Genomic DNA, 21,335 nt, shown 5'->3' on the forward strand with positions numbered 1-21,335 from the left:
ATAAGCTTAGTAGCCAATAGGCAGAGGGTAGCATAATTTGCCGGATTCTCTACCACTACCTTGGACTCCCCTCAGGCCCTTTTTACCCTGTTCTACTCAGCTAACTCCAACCTCAGTCTCCACATCTCACCACCACTACCTTGGATTCCCCTCAGGCCCTTTTTACCCTGTTCTACTCAGCTAACTCCAACCTCAGTCTCCACATCTCACCACCACTACCTTCGATTCCCCCCAGGACCTGTTTACCCTGTTCTACTCAGCTAACTCCAACCTCAGTCTCCACATCTCACCACCACTACCTTCGATTCCCCCCAGGACCTGTTTACCCTGTTCTACTCAGCCAATTCCAACCTCAGTCTCCACATCTGTTTTTTCTGCAACTCATCCGAGCTTCCCCGGACCTGCACTCCATATATCTCTGTGCAACAATAAATATTTTGGTTCATTCATCCCTGTTTCCTCATCTGAGTCTGCTCTTTTGGGTTCTCCTGTGTTGCTCCGCATAACAATGATACTATGGGAATAAGTGGTTTGTTGCATCAAACCAACAGTACAAAATGTTCAGTCACATCCTTGTCTGGAGGACAAGTGGATAAACAGGTTAATGTCATCAAGCCCAGCATGTTTTTTTTTCAAAAGTGTAAATACCACACATTGGCTGCTACTGTAGGCTGAATGATAGAGCCCCTATTTCCATGGTAGGGCCAGTCTGGTAGGACTACATTATGATCGAATAGCCACAGTAGCCTACATGGCCACTGTTTAAACAGTCCATTAAAACACGTACAGCTTCAGTGTTCACAGTAAACAAGTGCGGGAAGTTGCATGAAATTTTCACAACATTCAAGTTTGTGCTCAGCAAAAAAATATATTTTGGAGGGAACATTGCTCCTGATTACAAACAAACACAGTGACTTTCATAGTAGCCACATACAAGCATTATCATTTTGTTCATTGTATAATTACTTCTCGCATCTTCAGCTAGCATCCCTCTCTGTTTGAGCCGGGTGTTTGAGTATTCTAAACTAGCTAGCTGCATTCGCTAGCTAAGTGAAATAGATTTTTTTTTAAAGAAATGGATATTGTTCAAAACTGTTCAACTATTGTCTTTCTCTCTATTTGAGTCAACCACTCACCACATTTTATTAACTGCAATGCTAGCTAGCTGTAGATTTAGCTTTCAGTTCTAGATTAATTCTCTGATCCTTTGATTGGGTGGACAACATCTCAGTTCATGCTGCAAGAGCTCTGATAGGTTGGAGGACGTCCTCGGGAAGTTGTCATAATTACTGTGTAAGTCTATGGAAGAGGGTGAGAGCCATGAGCATCATAGGTTTTGTATTGAAGTCCATGTACCCAGAGGAGGACAGAAACTAGCTGTCCTTCAGCTACACCATGGTGTAACCCTACAGTGTGCTGTTGAGGCTACTGTAGACCTTCTTTGTGAAATAGTGTATTTAAATCAATGATTTGGTAACATGAATATATTTAGTAAAGTTTTTTCTAAAAAGGATAATTTTTTAAAAATGTTTCACTGAAAAAATAAAAATAAATTCACTGAGGAGGATTGTCCTCCTTTTCCTCCTCTGAGATGCCTCCACTGATTGGCATTAAATGTCATTAGCCAATCACATTCCTCCTTTAGGATTGCACAATCAGCAAATCACCAGCAGAGGGAGTTCCCATTGAATAAATTTAACATTCAGTGTGTTGGTGGTGCTCATAAAATTAATCAGAACTTCAGAATTAGCAGAGAGCCCACTCTTGAAATTGGATGTACTTGTCGAGTATATTGTTCCCAACAATATGTCTTAAAATGAAAAAAATCAAAAAGGGTAGTTTTGAGATATTCATTTTAATATTTTTAATGTTCATGTGAAACATTCTTTTTCAGAATCTAGACATACTCCATATGTTAGTGCACACTAAAAGGACTATAATGACGCCAATATGTTGTCTGTATCATGTACGGTTCACAGATAATAGAGTCTTACAGGAGGCATGTATACTCCTCCTATAGGGACGAGGTCAGAGACCTGGCCCAGTGGTGCCAGAATAACAACCTCTCCCTCAACGTAACAAAGACTAAGGAGATGATTGTGGACTACAGGAAAAGGAGGACCGAGCATGTCCCCATTCTCATCGACGGGGCTGTAGTGGAGCAGGTTGAGAGCTTCAAGTTCCTTGGTGTCCACATCAACAACAAACTAGAATGGTCCAAACACACCAAGACAGTCGTGAAGAGGGCACGACAAAGCCTATTCCCCCGCAGGAAACTAAAAATATTTGGCATGGGTCCTCAGATCCTCAAAAGGTTCTACAGCTGCAACATCGAGAGCATCCTAACTGGTTGCATCACTGCCTGGTACGGCAACTAGTCGACCGCAAGGCACTACGGAGGGTAGTTCGTATGGCCCAGTACATCACTGTGCCTACGCTGTCTGCCCTAAAAATTGGCAAGCCACCCCAGTCATAGACTGTTCTCTCTACTACTGCATGGTAAGCGATACCGGAGTGCCAAGTCAAAGACAAAAAGGCTTCTTTGCAGTTTTTACCCCCAAGCCATAAGACTCCTGAACATGTAATCAAATGGCTACCCGGACTATTTGCCTTGCTACTGTATATAGCCTTGCTACTGTATATAGCCTTGCTACTGTTATAGCCTTGCTACTGTTATTTTTCACCATCTTTCTACTGTTGTTTTTATTTCTTTACTTACCTATTGTTCACCTAATACCTTTTTGCACTGTTGGTTAGAGCCTGTAAGTAAGAATTTCACTGTAAGGTCTACCTACACCTGTGGTATTCAGCGCACGTGACAAATAAACTTTGATTTGATACTGTAGGTCTAAAAAGGTAAAAAGCATCCTTTCTCTCAATTAAGTGTATATGAGAGAAATGTCAGGACAATCAGAGATACTTAAAATAATTTCCGCTTCTGCTTGCGTGGAATCGTCCATCTTCAGACTCTATCTGGGATGTTGTTGTGTACTGAGGACCTCCAAATCAATTCACCCCTGAGGACAATGTCTGAGACCCAAATGGCACCCTATTACCTATATACAGCACACATTTTGACCAGATCCCCATGAGCCCTGGTCATTAGTAGTGCACTAAATACTGTATATAGGGAATAGGGTGTTATTTGGGATGTGTCAGGATACTGAAGAGGTTTGGGACAGAGTATTTAAATAACAGTATCCCCTCCAGCATAGTGTGTGTGTGTTTGTGTGTAATTCTGTGTGTGTTTGTCATTGTGTCTGTGTGTCTCTATGGCTGCGTTTACACAGGCAGTCCATTTATGATCTTTTTTCCACTTGTTGGTCTTTTGACCAATCACATCAGATCTTTTCACATCAAATCTTTATCGGAGATGATCTGATTTGTCAATAGGGGAAAAAAATATCAGAGTTGTACTGCCTGTGTAAACGCAGCCTATGTGTGTATTTACGCATGAACTTAGCTTTGGGATGTTGATGTCTATTCAACACATAATGAGCCACAATTGACCAAGGCTCTCCTGCATCAAGCTCTTGTAGATTGCCTCGTTGTTGATACTGAGGTGAGAATTGGTTTACTAATAATTTGATAATGACTAGATGACTTAAGTGTAATTACAACTAAAAGAAGATCGATTGTGAATAAAAGGGAACAATTAGCATTTATCATGATCATCATTACCGGCATTAGTAAAATGTAGATTGAGAATTTGCTTGTTTTGCTGTGAGCTCATCGGCAGCTCATTCAAAATAAAATATTCCACCAACTCTAAAATCAGTCTCAGAATTTGCATAATTAATATGTGGCCCAAAATGTACTAATCTGAGTCCTTGAGCATATATCATAACAAATACTAATCGCACTCTGAAAAAAAAACTTAGTCAATGCCATTATCACTCTCTGCTTTTTCTTTGCTTTCTTCTATTTTCCCTAAGCTCACCTCTTTTCCTCACATCCAGAGAAATGGATTTCAGCCTGACCTTTGAAAGAACGCTGAAAGACAACCGTCACCATGTTTTTGTCTCACGTTCCCTCTACACATCCAACACTGTCACGACTTCTACCGAAGTCGAAGCCTCCCCTTGTTCGGGTAGTGCTCGGCGGTCGACGTCACCGGTCTTCTAGCCATCATTGATGGCACTCATGTCTTTGTCAGAGATTGTTTGTTATTCAGTGTTGTGTTAGTTTTTGTATTGGTGCGTGACGGGTCCTCGTACCCACTTTGTTTATTGTTACATTTAGTGTTTGGAGTATGTTTCGTTTAGCTGTTATTAAATAACTCCATTACACTCAGTTTGATTCCCCTGCGCCTGACTTCCCTGCCACCGATACACACGACTCTGACAAATACTTCTCTCTCTTCTCCCACCTGTTTCACTTTCTCTCTTTTCTCTTCTCTTCAACATAAACCCATCCCCTTGCAATACTCACATTTTTTTTTTAAAACAACAATGAATCTATTAACAACAGGGACAGTAAAGGGTACATAATGCACACCAGGTGATGAAAATACATTTCTAAAGAAAACAAAAGTATACCAACAAAAATGAACTCACCCTGCTGGACGAATGATCCGTAGACAAACCACATGGAGTTGTAGAGGGTGGTGGAGGAGACGGAGCCCATGGGCAGGCGCGGCGGGTTGAGCCAATTGAGCAGGTAGACCAGTATGCCCACCAGTAGCACCGTGCCTGCGATGCACGCCCATAGCGACAGGTCAAAGGGCGCCAGGCAGGCGAACATGTCCACGGTGCGTTCAGCCTTCCTGAGCAGCACGCCCACCGAGTAGTCCATGTAGCGCGTGGTAAAGTCCACCACACTCTCCCTCTCTGGTGTGATGGTGAGAGCCGAGAGACCCATGTCAGCACGCTGGAAAACAAAACACATGCATGGACACACACACACGCAAACGCACGCACACACAAATTCATTAATGCCAAGATTCAAGGTGTGTGGAATTCAAGAGAATTAGGGGATTCTGTGAACACACACATCAGAAATCACTGCATCCAACAGGTTCCGTGGTAAGGAGGAGGGTTATGAGAAATTTAACTTTGCTCGAGGTTCTGATTTTAGACATTAATTTAATTTATGCGTACAACAATAGAATCACATCTGCTTTCTGCCATGGCTATTCTGTCGCTGCTGATGATCACAGTCCTCCTTTTGTCAAAACAGACACATATCGACTCCACACTCGCTATCTGACACACTTAATACTCACACACTTCTCAGACGAGATGGATAGGGGAAAAGACAATACCATGTTAATTACCTAGAGACTGCATCGGTAAATTGAGGGATTGCCATTTTCTGTGTGACCATCTATTTTATTGATGCGAAGCAGAGGTTATGGAGATGAATATGGCTGGGAGTCATAGTGTGAGCATAGGAGGAGTTTAGTCATCTTCAAGAAATAGTTTTTTAGGAAGAAACCGAAGGATGAGGGTACATCGATAGGTCATTAAGCCACTAAGCCAATCAGAGAGCCTGAATTAGAATGCCACGGTCCTACTATAACTGATAACCTCACGATATTCGTGTGTGTGCGTGTGTGTGTGTGTGTGTGTGTGTGTGTGTGGGGGGGGGGGGGGGTATGCAGGCCAGGGTCAGCTCTAAACCACTAAGGCTAATTTAATTTCCTCCCACATGTTGTGTCTCATTATTATAAGACGCTGTGTGCAAATACTATATACACTGAGTGTACAAAACATAAGGAGCACTGGCTCTTTCCATTACATAGACTAACCAGGTGAATCCAGGTGAAAAATATAATCCCTTATTGGTGTCACTTGTTAAATCCACTTCAATCAGTGTAGATGAAGGCGAGGATTCAGGTTAAAATAAGATTTTTAAGCCTTGAGACTATTGAGACTTTGATTAGGTATGCGTGCCATTCAGAGGGTGAATGGGCAAGACAAAAATAGTTAAGTGCCTTTGAACGGAGTATGGTAGTATGTGCCAGGCGCACCAGTTTGACTGTGTCAAGAACTGCAACGCTGCTGGGGTTTTCACGCTCAACAGTATCCCGTGTGTATCAAGAATGGTCCACCACACAAAGGACATCCAGCCAACTTGACACAATAGTGTGACGCATTGGAGTCAACATGGGCCGACACGAGGCTATTCTGAGTGCAAAAGGTTCTGAGGGCAAAAGGAGGTGCAACTCAATATTAGTAAGATTTTTGTCCTATATAGTGCACTACTTTTGACCAGGGACCATAGGATTCTGGTCAAAAATAAAGCACTAAATAGGGAATGGGGTGCCACCTGGGACACACCCTATGACTAACATAAGAACAGACTACTACTTCCCCTACGCTCTGTTTTTATTCAATACCAGGGGTGAAATAGCTCCTACCAGCTGACATCAAGTGAATAACATACAACTGTGTGAGAATATGAATGACTCCACATCTAAATGGTGTCGACGAGTTTCAGTGTGTGTTATTCCGAACCGAACTAGCACTGTTCACACCTCTGGTTTGCATCCCAAATTGCAACGTATTCTCTTTATAGTAGACTACTTTAAATGAAAGGTAGTGCAGGATAAAGGGAATTGGGTGTCATTTGGAATGCCCTCCTAGTTATAGCTCCAGAACTAGCAGATTAGTTTAATGAGGAAAAAACTAGTGATAGTTCCCAAATGGGGTAGGAAGAGCTGATGTTATTTTACCACACACACACACACACACACACACACACACACACACACACACACACACACACACACACACACACACACACACACACACACACACACACACACACACACACACAATTAATCACTGTTGACTTAATTAGCTCATTTCATGGTCTGGTAAGGAAACAACATGCTTAAACAGGCAGAAATGGAAATTTACTGTACGCAGCACATGTCGCAAAAACCATCAAACGCTATGATGAAACTGACTCTCATGAGGACCGCCACAAGAAAGGAAGACCCAGAGTTACTTCTACTGCAGAGTTCATTAGAGTTACGAGCCTCAGAAATTGCAGGCCAAAATAAATGCTTCACAGAGTTCAAATAACAGACACATCTCAACATCAACTGTTCAGAGGTGACTGCATGGAGGAGGAGGTGTGATGGTGTGTGGGTGCTTTACTGGTGACACTGTCAGTGACTTAAAAAAAAATTCAAGGCACACTTAACCAGCATGGCAACCACAGCCTTCCGCAGCGATACGCCATCCCATCTGGTTTGCGCTTAATGGGACTATTGTTTTTCAACAGGACAATGACCCAACACACCTCCAGGCTGTGTAAGGGCTAGTTGACCAAGAAGGAGAGAGATGGAGTGATGCATCAGATGACCAGGCCTCCACAATCACCCAACCTCAACCTAATTGAGATGGTATGGGATGAGTTGGACCGCAGAGTGAAGGAAAAGCAACCACAAGTGCTTAGCATATGTGGGAACTCCATCAAGACTGTTGGAGCATTCCAGGTGAAGCTGGTTGAGAGAATGCCAAGAGTGTGCAAAGCTGTCATCAAGCAACGGGTGGCTACTTTGAAGAATATAACATTTGAAAAATATATTTTTATTTGTTTAACACTTTTTTTGTTACTACATGATTCCATATGTGTTATTTTACAATGTTGATGTCTTCACTATTATTCTACCATGTAGAAAATAGTATAAAGAAAGAAAAACCCTTGAATGAGTAGGTGTGTCCAAACCTTTGACTGCTACTGTATATAAAATATATATTTTGTATATATTTACAAATATATATATATATATTTGGGGGATTGGAAATTATGCAGTACACATCAATCTTTCTGCAATATTGAAGCTGATCTACCCCCTAAAAAAACATGTAAAAAAATTATTATAATAATAATATCCTTGAAGAATGAATAACAATGTCCCTGTATCCTCTGTATCATTCCAGACACTCTTTTTGAACCTTCATTTAACTAGGCAAGTTAGTCAAATTATTATTTACAATGACCGCCTACCCTGGCCAAACCCAGACGATGCTGGGCCAATTGTGCGCCTCCTATGGGACTCCCAATCACAGCCAGATGTGATCCGGCCTGGATTCGAACTGGGGACTGTAGTGACGCCTGAGATGCAGTGCCTTAGACCGCTGCACCACTCGGGAGCCCAATAAAATCACAATATGCCGAAAGGAATAGAGGCAAAGGTAATACGACAAAAATAATATTAACATTTTTCCCTTTGGCATGTGTTTGTAGTCTTACGCACAGGCATATTCCCAGAAGCGCTCATTTCATTAAGGAAGAAAATTGGAAGCGGCAGTGTTGGAATCAGTGTAGACTGGCATTAGGAATCAAAAAGAGTCGGAAAAAGGGAAAACAGCAAGAGGTGATGGGTAATGGTCCTGAAAATGGTCTGCTGACCTCCAAGTGTTTACAGCTTTGCCTTTTCGTTTGTCTGGCTGTTGGACAGACTCTTATTCCACTATTTGCACTGATAGTGTGAATAGCTAACAACACTGTGGATAGAAACTATGTCAACTCTAAAAAAATAAGCCAGTTTACCAAGCCAGTCATTCCTAATCGCTGCATGTTTGTAATTACTTTCCTCTGATAAGAGATTATAGAGCATTGTGTACGGATGAGAGTTTATTACGTTTTATATACACTGCTCCTCCTCCTCGTAAAGTAGACCGATTTTGATTGAGGTGATGAAGGTGGATAGATGGATAGATGGATTGATGGAGGAGGGTTTCCTGCAAGGAAGGTTTTGTACATTGATGAACACAGACAATGCTTTTAAATAGCTCTGAAATCATATTCATCCCAATAAACTGGGATTATTCTACGTGTTAATGTTAGTTCATTCCATTTGGACATAGCATTGAAGCACATTGGGCTCTGGTCAAAAGTAGTGCACTATATAGGGAGTAGGCTGCCATTTGGGACAGAGCCACAGTCTCTCACCTTGGCAACCAACTCTCCGATTAGTCCGTTCCAGACCCCGTCAGCCTGTTGGCTCCCATACTTATGATCAGGGGCCACGTAGATCTCGTACTTGAAGCCCAGGTAGTTGGAGAGAGCATCCAGCACGTCAATGGAATAGCCTTGGTACTTCTTTGGCTTCCCAAGGACATTCTCTGACACCATCACAAAGGGCTCCTCCTGCAGTTGACAAAGTCAAAGAATGTATAATTGTCACACTTCCATCTGCCACTACTGTACCACAGGTTTTCCTGTGTATCCACCACATCTGTCCTTTATCACAATCCATGTATCTATGCTTCTTTAGTTAACTTATTAAATCCTGCTGTGTTTTACCGCAATGTCACTAAGTTGGTGTAATAATACTAGAGGTCAACGGCATTGTTTTACACACACCAAACAGACAGTAACATTACCGAGAGATAGCAAAAGAGAGAGAGAGAGAGAGAAAGAGAGAGTCAGGGAGAGAGAACAGAGAGAGAGAGAGAGGTGAGAAATAAAGAGAGAGAGAAATATGACCACACTCCACTTTCCACCTTAATTGTCATCCTGCCCAGTGTCTCGACTATCTGCCGAAACGCAGAAGCAGTAGCCCTTTCTCTTCCTGTCTTCCATTCTCTTTAATAAATCCCTATTGATAACTGAAATATTTCTGGGAATATGTCAGGCAGATGTATTACCTAGGTGGTGTTATTGACTACACATGGTCTGCACATTAAGCCAGTGTTTTTGAATCCTCACTGGCCCCCGTCGCTCAATAAGCTATTAGCGGGAGCGTGGACGTGCATGCCAACTCCCACTGTAGCCACGAGGCACCATCAATCAGAGAGTGACCCCCCACACCACACACCGTGACTCTTACCTGTCTACCGCACTACTCTGTACGCTCTATAGCCCCAACCACAACCTGACGTGTGGATGCAGTGTTGGGGAGTAGTGAACTACATGTAACTTCATTTTGCAGTAGCTTGGTGGTAAGTTTAACTAAATTCAAATCTAGGTAGTGTTTTCATTAGTTAATTACTTTTTTTGCTATGAAGCGGTGTAGCTAACTACTGGAACTGCACAGTACTTTTATTGCAAAAATAAAAGTAGGCAATCATTTGCTTTCTTTTTCAGCATCAGGCCTGCCTAATTCACAGTGTTTGTGTTTAATAGGCTAAATTACAAATTCTGTTAACATGCAGATGTAGGATCTTAATTTGGTCACCCTGTTGCAGGGGAACTTTCTCGGTAGTGAGAAAATAATTGTGTAATAAGTGTGAAACATTACACATGTACCTCTGTGACAGCATGTTTTCTACATTATTACAGTAGGATGTGCACTACATGAATGTGAGACTGTTTAGTTCCCTAGCCGAGTGTATGTATCCCAGTGGGAAGCAGTAGTGTGTGTGTGTGTGTGTGTGTGTGTGTGTGTGTGTGTATACATGTGCATGCATGTGTGCATACATGCTTGTGTGTCTACCATATATATAGTACTTGTTTGGACAGTATTGTTGTGTGGGTACCAAATACATTTGATTCAGGAAGTGAAATTCCAATTCTCTCCAATTTACATTTGAGTAATTTGGCAGACGCTCTTATCCAGAGTGACACAGTTAGTGCACTCATTTTAAGACACCTAGGTGGGACAACCGCATATCACAGTCATAGTAAGTACATGTTTTTCTCAATAAAGTAGCTATCAGAAAAGTCAGAGCTAGTAAGGGGGTGTGCAAGTGTTAGTTTACAATTTAAAAAAAAAAATTTGGGGGGGGGTGCTGTGGGATTATTATATTTTTGAAGAGGTAGGGTTTCAAATACTTTTTCAGAAGCTGGTTCCACCATTGGTGTGCCAGGACAATGAGGAAAATTTGGAATTGGGTTCACTTTCTGAATTGATTGGAATTTAAATGGAATGACCCCAACTCTGGTGGGTACATGTGTGTACACAGTCAAAGTGCATGATGTGTGTGGCTCTGGACTGGAGGGAAGGTCTTTGCACACTAAGTGACCATAACACATATTTGCGTTCCAAATGGCATCCTATTCCCTATTTAGTGCACTACTTTTGACTAGACCACAGCACACTCATTTGAGAATAGGGTGACATTTGGGACAGAGCCATAAGGCTACAGTTCTTCACTTTGACACTGGTTGTCCAGCTTGGGGCCTATCAGACCTTGCATCTCGATAGAATCTCTACAGCCACAACAGTCTCACTGCCATCAGACTGCCATCAGCCACACCGTGCACATATTAATGGCACCAGCAAAGTCCCCCATTCAGACCCGAGGGGCTCAGCAAAATCGTCTAGACAGCCCACATCCCCTGACCCTGGCCTGTACTCACTGCACTGCGGCTTCTGCTCTGCCAGATGGGGGCCATGAGGGTGTGGAATACTCTCTGTCTGCACTACAGCTCCCGAGTAAGGCCTGGGGACTCCATTGCCCATTAGCCACCAGGAGAGAAGGAGGCATCCTCTCAGCCTGCAGGTTTTATTGACTGAAGTCCGTCTCCCCTAACATATACCTTGTTTGCAACCCAGCCCTCGTCAACAATTCTGCTGCCCCCCCCCCCCCACTCCCCCTTACCCATTCTATAGACATGCACACTCATATCTTACGTAACATTTGAGCTGGAAATGGCAATTTTCCACTCAAATAGATCATCGCTAAAAAGGCCTCTATGCGAAGGCAGTAAATCAATGGGTGACTGGTGTGGCCCTGTGCTTTAAATAACACTTTACAGGTTGTTACTGGTGTTATTATTCCAGAGTCTCTGAGCAGAGAAAGCAGAGCTGGAGATTATGTCAGGCCAGGGAGGGATACAGCTTTGTCTGGGTTGATGGGCCGTTAGGTGCCACTCGCTCTGTGCCATTCACAATACACTGCTAATCCCTGTGGTTCACTACCATGGAGAACAGTTTATAGCCACATAGTATGGATTTTAGGAGAGCACAAGGCCTCATGGAGTAGTGGAGGCTCCCTTTCAGGTTACCCCACTCTCCCCCTTGCACGTAAACCGTCAATACAGTCCTCATCAAATCAATTGGCGTAGCAGTAAGTAGTCCTGTCGTATCGTCTCTCTGTAAATATCGTCTCTTTTTTGTTTTAGATATTTTTCTTCGCATATCTTTAAAAACATTTTTGCTCGCTTCCAAATACTCTCCTGCAACCCGCCTCACCCAATGTAGCTACTTTTCCTAAAGTATTTATATTTACTTCGGAACCGGAACCCCTCAACTGAAGCTAGCCAGCTAATCCACCTGCTATACTAGCGGTCTTCAGCTAACCGGTCATCAGCTAACCCTTAGCTCGGAAAGCTCTCGCCAGTTTGAACAACGCGACGCTAACCAGAGCATAACGGACCTATTTATTTTTTTTAACCCCGGATTCCCACCGCAAACGGAACATCTTTCAGCTGGATCTTCACAACTAGCTATCAAGCTAAACCGCAACCCTGGTTGATTACTGCTGGCCAGCGTTTCCACCCACGTAGCTTGAAGCTAGCCCGGCCAGAGCTCCTGTGCTCACAGCATACTCCTGGGCTACAATACCCTGACCCACGACCGGTCTATCGATGTCACTGCATGAAGAGGAATAAACAGACTCACCCCATTGCGACGCCCTCCAAAGGCGAACTCTCTAGCCCTCGCTATCTCCTTGCTTGCTAATTCGGCATGCTAACTGCTAGCTTGTTTAGCCCAGGTCCGCTAACTACTACCTTGTTTACCCCGGCCTGCTAATCTGCTAGCACAGGCCTGATAATATGTTAGCTTGTTAGCACAGGCCTGCTAACCGTCTGCATTGCCGCGTCCCAAACACGCAGTGGCCCATATGTACTTTCTATCTCTTCCCGATTTTTTTTTTTTTTATACCTTCCGGAAACCTGCCTCAACCAATGTGATACGGAATCGCTATTATTTTTAATTTTTAGAACACACTCAAGAACCTCCAGAAGCTAACCAGCTAACTAGCTACAAGCTATTTAGTCATTGTTAGTTTTTTAACCTGGATAACACTCGCCAGTCCAGCCCCCCTGCCCCATGGACTCTGATCACTTGGCTACATAGCTGATGCACGCTGGACTGTCCATTAATCACGGTACTCCATTCTGCTTGTTTGTTTTATCTGTCGGCCTCGTTGCCTAGTCAATGCCATTTTACCTGCTGTTGTTATGCTAGCGGATTAGCTGTTGTTTCACCCACTGTTTTAGCTAGCTTTCCCAGTTCAACACCTGTGATTACTGTATGCCTCGCTGTATGTCTCTCTCAATTGTCAATATGCCTTGTATACTGTTGCTCAGGTTAGTTATCATTGTTTTAGTTCACAATGGAGCCCCTTGTCCCACTCCTCATACCCCTGATACCTCCTTTGTCCCACCTCCCACATATGCGGTGACCTCACCCATTACAACCAGCATGTCTAGAGATAAAACCTCTCTCATCATCACCCAGTGCCTGGGCTTACCTCCGCCGTACCCGCACCCCACCATACCCCTGTCTGCGCATTATGCCCTGAATATATTCTACCATGCCCAGATACCTGCTCCTCTTATTCTCTGTCCCCAACGCTCTAGGAGACCAGTTTTGATAGCCTTTAGCCGCACCCTCATACTACTCCTTCCCTGTTCCGCAGGTGATGTGGAGGTAAACCCAGGCCCTACATGTCCCCAGGCACCCTCATTTGTTGACTTCTGTGATCGAAAAAGCCTTGGTTTCATGCATGTCAACATCAGAAGTTTGTTTTACTCACTGCTTTAGCACACTCTGCTAACCCTGATGTCCTTGCCGTGTCTGAATCCTGGCTCAGGAAGGCCACCAAAAATTCAGAGATTTCCATACCCAACTATAACATCTTCCGTCAAGATAGAACTGCCAAAGGGGGAGGAGTTGCAGTCTACTGCAGAGATAGCCTGCAAAGTAATGTCATACTTTCCAGGTCCATACCCAAACAGTTCGAACTACTAATTCTGATAATTACTCTCTCCAGAAATAAGTCGCTCACTGTTGCCGCCTGCTACCGACCCCCCTCAGCTCCCAGCTGTGCCCTGGACACCATTTGTGAATTGATTGCCCCCCATCTAGCTTCAGAGTTTGTTCTGTTAGGTGACCTAAACTGGGATATGCTTAACACCCCGGCAGTCCTACAATCTAAGCTAGATGCACTCAATCTCACACAAATCATCAAGGAACCCACCAGGTACAACCCTAAATCTGTAAGCAAGGGCACCCTCATAGATGTCATCCTGACCAACTGGCCCTCCAAATACACCTCCGCTGTCTTCAATCAGGATCTCAGCGACCACTGCCTCATTGCCTGTATCCGCTACGGTGCCGCAGTCAAACGACCACCCCTCATAACTGTCAAACGCTCCCTAAAACACTTCTGTGAGCAGGCCTTTCTAATCGACCTGGCCCGGAAGGACATTGACCTCATCCCGTCAGTTGAGGATGCCTGGTCATTCTTTAAGAGTAAATTCCTCACCATTTTAGATAAGCATGCTCCGTTCAAAAAATGCAGAACTAAGAACAGATAAAGCCCTTGGTTCACTCCAGACCTGACTGCCCTCGACCAGCACAAAACATCCTGTGGCGGACTGCAATAGCACCGAACAGTCCCCGCGATATGCAACTGTTCAGGGAAGTCAGGAACCAATACACACAGTCAGTCAGGAAAGCTAAGGCCAGCTTCTTCAGGCAGAAGTTTGCATCCTGTAGCTCCAACTCCAAAAAGTTCTGGGACACTGTGAAGTCCATGGAGAACAAGACCTTCTCCCAGCTGCCCACTGCACTGAGGCTAGGGAACACGGTCACCACCGACAAATCCATGATTATTGAAAACTTCAACAAGCATTTCTTAACGGCTGGCCATGCCTTCCGCCTGGCTACTCCAACCTCGACCAACAGCTCCGGCCCCCCCGCAGCTCCTCGCCCAAGCCTCTCCAGGTTCTCCTTTACCCAAATCCAGATAGCAGATGTTCTGAAAGAGCAGCAAAACCTGGACCCGTATAAATCAGCTGGGCTTGACAATCTGGACCCTCTATTTCTGAAACTATCCGCCGCCATTGTCGCAACCCCTATTACCAGCCTGTTCAACCTCTCTTTCATATCGTCTGAGATCCCCAAGGATTGGAAAGCTGCCGCAGTCATCCCCCTCTTCAAAGGGGGTGACACCCTGGACCCAAACTGTTACAGACCTATATCCATTCTGCCTTGCCTATCTAAGGTCTTCGAAAGCTAAGTCAACAAACAGGTCACTGACCATCTCGAATCCCACCGTACCTTCTCCGCTATTTAATCTGGTTTCCGAGCCGGTCACGGGTGCACCTCAGCCACACTCAAGGTACTAAACGACATCATAACCGCCATCGATAAAAGACAGTACTGTGCAGCCGTCTTCATCGACCTTGCCAAGGCTTTCGACTCTGTCAATCACCATATTCTTATCGGCAGACTCAGTAGCCTCGGTTTTTCGGATGACTGCCTTGCCTGGTTCACCAATTACTTTGCAGACAGAGTTCAGTGTGTCAAATCGGAGGGCATGCTGTCCGGTCCTCTGGCAGTCTCTATGGGGGAGCCACAGGGTTCAATTCTCGGGCCGACTCTTTTCTCTGTATATATCAATGATGTTGCTCTTGCTGCGGGCGATTCCCTGATCCACCTCTACGCAGACGACACCATTCTATATACTTTCGGCCCGTCATTGGACACTGTGCTAACCTCCAAACGAGCTTCAATGCCATACAACACTCCTTCCGTGGCCTCCAACTGCTCTTAAACGCTAGTAAAACCAAATGCATGCTTTTCAACCGATCGCTGCCTGCACCCGCATGCCCGACTAGCATCACCACGCTGGATGGTTCCGACCTTGAATATGTGGACACCTATAAGTACCTAGGTGTCTGGCTAGACTGCAAACTCTCCTTCCAGACCCATATCAGACATCTCCAATCGAAAATCAAATCAAGAGTCGGCTTTCTATTCCGTAACAAAGCCTCCTTCACTCACGCTGCCAAGCTTACCCTAGTAAAACTGACTATCCTACCAATCCTCGACTTCGGCGATGTCATCTACAAAATTGCTTCCAACACTCTTCTCATCAAACTGGATGCAGTTTATCACAGTGCCATCCGTTTTGTCACTAAAGCACCTTATACTACCCACCACTGCGACTTGTATGCTCTAGTCGGCTGGCCCTCGCTACATATTCGTCGCAAGACCCACTGGCTCCAGGTCGTCTACAAGGCCATGCTAGGTAAAGCTCCGCCTTATCTCAGTTCACTGGTCACGATGGCAATACCCATCCGTAGCACGCGCTCCAGCAGGTGTATCTCACTGATCATCCCTAAAGCCAACACCTCATTCGGCCGCCTTTCGTTCCAGTACTCTGCTGCCTGTGACTGGAACGAATTGCAAAAATCGCTGAAGTTGGAGACCTTTATCTCGCTCACCAACTTCAAACATCAGCTATCTGAGCAACGATCGCTGCAGCTGTACATAATCTATTGGTAAATAGCCCACCCATTTTCACCTACCTCATCCCCACAGTTTTTATTTATTTACTTTTCTGCTCTTTTGCACACCAATATCTCTACCTGTACATGATCATTTATCAATCCAGTGTTAATCTGCAATATTGTAATTATTCGCCTACCTCCTCATGCCTTTTGCACACATTGTATATAGACTCCCCTTTTTTTCTACTGTGTTATTGACTTGTTAATTGTTTACTCCATGTGTAACTCTGTGTTGTCTGTTCACACTGCTATGCTTTATCTTGGCCAGGTCGCAGTTGTAAATGAGAACTTGTTCTCAACTAGCCTACCTGGTTAAATAAAGGTGAAATAAAAAAAATATAAAAAACATTGGTCACCAACAGGATTTATTGGGAGTGTTGCTAATGGGATCGAATTGGCACTTAATTAGCCAATGAGCAGATCGATTGAACATGATACATTGATTGGTTGAAATGAAAACATATATTTACAGATCACAGTGGCGGGGAGGGGGGGGGGTCATTGGGTATAATCCCACCGGTCATTTGGTATAACATACTGACATTGAACATCAATGGATAATTTTTTTTAAAGGTCAACATAAACATTTAACCAGATTTCAACCACAGATTAAGGACAGGACTCAAGGGTCAACCAAATATAGACTTTATGTTACTTTAGGTTTTTGTCCGGATGGCTTTCAAGGCATCACAAAGCACAGAAGACAGAGGACATAAGAAAGCGTTAAGGCATGACCGCAATGTTCAGTCTGCTTCATAGAGCTCGGTCCACAGATCAGAAAGCCCTAACATACTGTAGCCACACACCCTTCAAAAGGTAGCCTATCTTTCATACACTACCTCTCATATATACAGCGGTAGTCCGTCCACACTTCTCTAGACATTTCACACTAATTCTCACTGGCGGCACTTCATAAAGGATGTCAGTCATAGAGGTCTAGGGAATGAGAGGGACCAAGAGAGAGAGAGAGAGAGAATGTGTCTGTGTGTGAGAGAGAGAGAGAGAGCGAGAGACACACACACAAAGACATGCACACACAGACACATACACACACACAGAAGGATTGAGACCGAGGAGAAGGGGAGAGGGAGCAAGAAAGAGTGAGTAGAATAAATACTCTAGTGGTCTCCACCACCATCTGTGGCTTGTCAGTGTGAGTACTGCAGCCTTTCCCTTGTGCCTCTGGGAAAACACACACGAGCACACACACACACGCCACCCCATTCCACCCTTTTCCTCCACACCGTTTCTGAGAAAATAGATCACGTTCAGAAACGTACTCCATGTTCTCTTTGAAAGGGATGAAAATCTGGAAGGAAAAAAAATGACAGAGCCACAAAGTCGTAGCATCATCTCTTTCTTCTCCCCAGACTTCAAAGCTGGATTATGAAGAATTTAAAGTTCTGAATCTTTAAAGCACTCAAGAGACTCAAATCAGTGCTGGAGGCGAGATAGCGAAACTCAAATCTCAATATAATGGAGCTCCATGGTGTCAATTCATTCTCCTGAAATCGCTTTTAATGAAGTGCCCGTTCACTTATGGCTTGTGAACAGACAGACACCCTGACTTATATCTGGGAGTGTTGAGCAGGATTACAAGTGATATCTTTATGATGCCAGGTCTATCATACAGCACTATACAGGTTCATGGCGTATACAGACTTTGTAGCATCTATGACAGCATGGGCAGTGCCACAATTTCAATTTTCTTCTTCATGATTAGCTGATTACTCCTGATGACCCGGGTCAGACATGACTCCAACAGGGTCACCAGGAGGGATTAGCCAATGAAGTTGGAAGTCCCACTCAGTTAACTACATAAAATGAGTGGATGCCCTCAATTGCACTGTCCGTGCTAATACGGACTTTTGGCCATTCTCTATGCATTTGTCCTAGGTACAGATCTATGATCAGCTTCCCCTCCTGAATCCTAACCTTAATTCTAATTGGGGAAAATGCTAGACTGACCTACGATCTGTGTCGAGTTGCCCCTCAACTCCGATACAGACAAACAGTACAGTACAGTACTCACCAGCACAGTGACCACGCGCAGAACCACACCTCTCATGTTGTTCTCCAACTTCCTGTCAGTTAGTGTTCCATTGAGGCCATGCACTGGATCCCAGGTGGCCAGCTGGAAGACAAGCAGGAAGTACATTTTACAAGTGACATGTTACAAGTAAAATGTTAAAAGGATCATACCCTTTTATTCAATTTACGCCTGAAATGACGTACCCAAATTTAACAACCTGTAGTTCAGGACCTGAAACAAGGATATGCATATTCTTGAAACCATTTGAAAGGAAACACTTTGCAGTTTGTGAAAATATTAAATTAATGTAGGAGAATATAACACATTAGATCTGGTAAAAGATCATTAAAAAAAAGATGTTTAAAAAAATAAAAAAATAAATCATCTTTGACATGCAAGAGAAAGGCCATACTTTCAGATAGGAGTCTAGGTGTAATTTAGAGTTTGGCAACCAGATAGCAGCAGTGTTTGTGCAAAGTTTCAGACTGATCCAGTGAATAATTACATTACTGCACAATATTTTATATCAAGTCTGTCAGGAGTTTGCCCAAATGTGCTGAATTGGTCAATTGATACATTTTCAAGTACATAACTATAAAGAACATACAACAATGCTATGGTAATAAAACATTTAAGTTTACACACTGCCAGGTATGTTAGCTTATACACTAACTTTTACACATCTAGATGGCCGGGTGGGGTGGGTGTGGAGCCAGAGATAGCAGTGAGGTCAAACTGTAGACCCCAGTTCCTACATTTGAACATAAGAAAATAGATTTGATCAAACAAAACTATGCTACATTTTATCCCTGGAACCCTCAGGATGAGAAAGCAGAGAAAGACTACTGAATGTAAGTAGTACGTAAATGATTTACCTTCAGAGGTGAATGTATCAAACCAGTTGCCATGAAAAAAGTTTTGTTGTTGTGCACTATCCTCAATCAATAGCATGGCATGTTTTCACTGTAATAGCTACTGTTAATTGGATACTGCAGATAGATTAACAAGAATTTAAGCTTTCTGCCCATATAAGACATGTCTATGTCCCAGAAAGTTGGCTGTTGTATACAACGTCATTCAAGTAATATCAGCACAGGTTAGCAGCAACCGTCCCGGTTTAGGGACACCCATCCCATAGAGGTTAAAGTAACTGTACAGTATTTCTAGATTTGTATGAAATATGACCTATAATTAATTCCAATATGAGTGAAGTACTTTTCCTTCCAATTTATTTTAATTAAGTGTGTTAAAAAGCAGCTTATCTGTGTTGGAAAGGGGTATTAGGTATTTTTATTAGGACTATTAACATTTGTGGGTGTACCCCAACAACAGAATGGTGTAAGCGTATACCGGTCATAAAAAATATTAATGTGTGTAGACTGCTGATTGGCCAAATTAGCCAATGAAGCAGGATGACAATATTCTCTATGAGGAAATTGCAAGCATTTTTCAGACTGTCTGATTTAGTTTTTTTCCCACCTTCATTTAACCAGGTAAGCTAGTTGAGAACAAGTTCTCATTTACAACTGCAACCTGGCCAAGATAAAGCAAAGCAGTGCGACACAAACAACAACACAGAGTTACACATGGAATAAACAAGCGTACAGTCAATAACACAATAGAAAAAAATAAAGTCTATATACAGTGTATGCAAATGGAGTAAAGAGGGAAGGCAATAAATAGGCCATAGTAGCGAAGTAAAATTTAGCAGATTAACACTGGAGTGATAAATGAGCAGATGATGATGTGTAGAGATACTGGTGTGCAAAAGAGCAGACAAGTAAATAAAAACAAAATAGGGATGAGGTAGGTAGATTGGGTGTGCTATTTACAGATGGACTATGAACAGCTGCAGCGATCGTTTAGCTGCTCAGATAGCTGATGTTTAAAGTTAGTGAGGGAAATATACGTCTCCAGCTCCAGCGATTTTTGCAATTATTTCCAGTCACTGGCAGCAGAGAACTGGAAGGAAAGGCGGCCAAAGTAGGTGTTGGCGTTGGGGATGACCAGGGAGATATACCTGCTGGAGCGCGTGCTAAGGGTGGGTGTTATCGTGACCAGGGAGCTGAGATAAGGCGGAGCTTTACCTAGCATAGACTTGACATGGAGCCAGTGGGTCTGGCGATGAATATGTAGAGCGGACCAGCCAACTATAGCATACAGCTCGCAGTGGTGGGTGGTATAAGGGGCTTTGGTAACAAAACGGATGGCACTGTGATAGACTGCATCCAGTTTGATGAGTAGAGTATTGGAAGCTATTTTGTAGATGACATCGCCGAAGTCGAAGATCGGTAGGATAGTCAGTTTTACGAGGGTATGTTTGGCGGCGTGAGTGAAGGAGGCTTTGTTGCGGAATAGAAAGCCGACTCTAGATTTGATTTTGGATTGGAGATGTTTAATATGAGTCTGGAAGGAGAGTTTACAGTCTAGCCAGACACCTAGATATTTGTAGTTGTCCACATATTCTAGGTCAGAACCGTCCAGAGTAGTGATGCTAGTCGGGCGGGCGGGTGCGGGCAGCGAAAGGTTGAAAAGTATGCATTTGGTTTTACTAGTGTTTAAGAACAGTTGGATGCCATGGAAGGAGTTTTGTATGGCATTGAAGCTCGTTTGGAGGTTAGTTAACACAGTGTCCAAAGAAGGGCCAGATGTATACAGAATGGTGTCGTCAGCATAGAGGTGGATCAGGGAATCACCCGCAGAAAGAGCGACATCATTGATATATACAGAGAAAAGAGTTGGCCCGAGAATTGAACACTGTGGTACCACCAAAGAGACTGCCAGAGGTCCGGACAACAGACCTTCCGATTTGACACACTGAACTTTGTCTGCAAAGTAGTTGATGAACCAGGCAAGGCAGTCATTTGAGAAA

The 21,335-nt window shown here is 43.6% G+C and overlaps 1 protein-coding gene across 1 annotated transcript in view; it reads right to left on the bottom strand.

The window, feature by feature from the left end:
* Positions 1 to 21,335, bottom strand: part of LOC135514414 (glutamate receptor ionotropic, delta-2-like) — a 557,726-nt gene that overhangs the window by 106,755 nt on the left and 429,636 nt on the right. Inside the window, exons 9-11 of the mRNA XM_064937891.1 lie at positions 18,464 to 18,565; positions 8,911 to 9,108; positions 4,557 to 4,869 (exon numbers count right to left, since the gene is read on the bottom strand). Of these exons, the coding sequence (XP_064793963.1) occupies positions 4,557 to 4,869; positions 8,911 to 9,108; positions 18,464 to 18,565 (613 nt within the window). The remainder of the gene's footprint in view (positions 1 to 4,556; positions 4,870 to 8,910; positions 9,109 to 18,463; positions 18,566 to 21,335) is intronic.

Source organism: Oncorhynchus masou, chromosome 25 (assembly GCF_036934945.1).
Source record: "Oncorhynchus masou masou isolate Uvic2021 chromosome 25, UVic_Omas_1.1, whole genome shotgun sequence".
NCBI lineage: Eukaryota > Metazoa > Chordata > Actinopteri > Salmoniformes > Salmonidae > Oncorhynchus > Oncorhynchus masou.